General features: G+C 39.8%; 1 protein-coding gene across 1 annotated transcript; it reads right to left on the bottom strand.

Moving 5' to 3' along the window:
• Positions 1-810: 810 nt before the first annotated feature.
• COX7B2 (cytochrome c oxidase subunit 7B2) lies at positions 811-1,105 on the bottom strand (the record flags this gene model as incomplete). The annotated part of the gene is made up of 1 exon (XM_081053186.1): positions 811-1,105. Exon 1 carries the CDS (start codon positions 1,054-1,056, stop codon positions 811-813), a length of 246 nt encoding a protein of 81 aa, XP_080909312.1. The 5' UTR covers positions 1,057-1,105.
• Positions 1,106-3,077: the final 1,972 nt, after the last annotated feature.

Raw genomic sequence — 3,077 nt, 5'->3', positions numbered from 1 at the left:
AATAGGGATTGCAATTTTAAAAAGGGTAGTCAAAGGCCTTCTCTGAAAAGATAACATGTGAACACAACCCTGAAAAGTACGATGGAGTGTCATACAGGATCTGCAGAAAGTGCTTTCCAAACAGACTGAAGAGCAAATGGAAAAGTCTTGATGCAGGAGTGAAAATGAGCAGTACAGCATTTTCAGGGACTTGTGTACCTCTGATGGATGTTAGCTTTAAGTCTGAAGTGAAAGAGGAGTCACTAGGTTTTGAAAGGAGGAGTGATATCAGTAGGCTAATGTTTTAAAATGATCATTCTGGCTACTGGGCTTACAAAAGATTGTGTGTGTATGTGAGGTAGAGGTGGCAGGCTTGGGGGTATAGAAGCAGGGAGACCAGCTACAATGTTTTCATGATAATCCCAGTGAGAGTATGGTGGTTCAGACCAATGACAGAAAGATAAAGGATGTGATAAAATGGTCAGATCAGAAATATGTTTTAAGGAGGATTCCATAGGATTTGCCAGACAAATTAATTCACAAGGTACATGTGTGTGTGTACCTACTGAAGGATAGCTAGTGTGCATCATTAAGCCAGAAGAATGCATGCATTATCAATTCCCCTTACAAATAGCTACTATTCATATCCTCTGTAATCTATACCCACTCTTACAGCCTTGCTACCAGCCACTGAAATGACTACTTCCAAAGACTTTTTAAAGGTTTGAAATGAATTTTAATTTTCCAATCATGCTATATTTAGTCGAGCAGCAGAGGGCTCAAATGATAAGTTGGTGTTGAAACAATTCTGTATTACAGCAACTGTGATGGTTACTCATCATTCCACGTTTTTGGGGTGACTCTGCCAACAGGGGACAGGTTCCATTTTATTCCAGTCTGTGTGGTTACAAATATCCATGCAACAACACAGAAGGTGGTTCCACTGGCTAGTACAGCATTACCATATTTGTCATGAAAATCTGGGGAGTGTTTTCTGTGGCTCTGTCTTGCCCTGATTTGCTGAATGCCCAGAGTCCTGAGACTCGTTAATGCATTTCTAGCCAAGAGAAACATCATGAAGGTGTGATAGGATTGCAGTTGGTTGCAGCCGTTGGTCTACTTCCTTGCAAAGAGACCTGGAAAAACAAAAGATGAGCAATGACAGCTGATGTGCATTCATTCCATCCCTCTTTGAATGTTTTGCCCGTACCACCTCTTGGTGGATGTGGCCAAGCATGTGAGTTTTGATATCATGTCTGGATTTGAGTCACAGCTCTGCCCCTGATTAGCTGTGAACCAGGACAGTTACTTAATCTCCCTTTGCCTTAGTTTCTTCAATGGCAAACTGAGACAATAATGTCCAACTCCAAGTGGAGTTGTAAGGGTTGCATGTGATAATCCATAACAACTACCAAATGAGTAAGCACACAGTACATGTTAGCTTTTCTCTTCTTCACAAACAGCCAATGGCTTGCTCCCTAGATAGACTCCAAACTCATCATTATAGCTGATAAAATGGCTCAAATAGCTAAAATTCCCAACTTGCTCCACTAGTCGTATGTCTAAAATAAGCTCTAATTTCAGTGAGAATTACAAGGTATTCACAGGGCATGTCATATCTCTTCCTTCTTCTCCTTTCCTCCCTTCCTCTTAAACCCTTCCTTATCCCTCTCTACCTGTAATTCCTGTCTTGCACCTTCCTACAGGTAAAATCTTACTTGTCTTTTAAATCCCAGTCTAAAAGTCACTGCCTCTGAGAAGTCGCCCTAGGCAGAATACGCCCTCTCTTTTCTGAGCTAGTACACTTCTTAAAACTCTTCCTCCATAGCATGTTGCATTGGCTTTATCATGATTATGACATTTTTTTTAGAGTCATTTTGGGTTCACAGCAAAATTGAGTGGAAAACACAGACTCCCCATATACAGCCGGACTCCACACATGCCTAGCTTCTCCTTCCTACACCAGAGCAGTACATTTATTACTATCAGTGCATCTGCGTAACAGTCTTTTATCAGATATGTCCTTTGGAAATATTCTCTTCCAGGCTGTGGCTTGTCTTTTAATTCTTTTGAGGAGTTATTACATACTCCTCCAGTAGACTGCAAGTTCTTCAAGAACAAGACATGTAATTTTGCGCACACAGTAGCTTACATAAAAGCATAGAAACAACTTTTTTGAACCAATGTGAAATATAAATAAATACTGGTATCCTCATCAGAAGTTAAAATAAACTTGAGAACAAGTTAAAGTTATGGAATCCAATGTACATGTTATAATAGCCCTAATAATTTTATTTTTAAAACAGATAGTTATACTGAACGAGATCCAGAAGCAGAAACACATGGAGTTCTGACAATTTCTCTTTTTGGTGCAAGCTGTCAAACAGCACTCTGTCTCTAGCAATGGCATATGCTAGTTAACAGTAGCCCAAATGCAAGCAACATGGATACAAAAGGGCCTGAGGTCAGCACTTGTAAACTTATAACCATTCACCAAGATTTGCTAACTCAGATGACTTCATTCCCAACTTAGCAAACAAGATCCTAAGGTTCTCTTTTATTTCCTACCAGATGGTATGGTGGCACTCTTCATGACTGTGACAAACAGGGCAAAAACAAAGCCAAATACATTTCTTCTGAGGTTCCCAGTATTCAGAGTGTTTTTCCTGTTAATCATAAATCTCTCCACCAAAAGGTATCAGGGTTTTAATTTATATTAAATTCGGAGAGTAGGTTAAAGGTGAAAAGGGTCAGGATATGGCAGGTGCAGCCTTAATCCAACACAAAAGCACTTGTGCCACATACTGCTTTCAGTCTTTAGGAAGGCACAGAAGCAGAGAATAATTTGTGATAATAGGGATCTCTTGCAGGTCATTGACTCATTCTGGCTGCTTTATGACAAATTGATTTCATTATCCCTATCCTTGTGATGTTCAACTGAAACTCAGATACTTCGTCTCTAGTGACACTGATCACATCCGTTTGTAGCTTAGCTCATCCTTTCGCTACTCCCGTAACTGGGAAGCTTTTCTTTTCCATCTAGCTTGAATTTTCTTGTACCAAGAAGTTCCCATGACTATAAATTTTCCTTTAGGAAC

This window comes from Rhinolophus hipposideros (genome assembly GCF_964194185.1).
Source record: "Rhinolophus hipposideros genome assembly, chromosome: 1".
NCBI classification, from domain to species: Eukaryota; Metazoa; Chordata; class Mammalia; order Chiroptera; family Rhinolophidae; genus Rhinolophus; species Rhinolophus hipposideros.
This window is presented reverse-complemented; position numbering and strand designations above follow the sequence as displayed.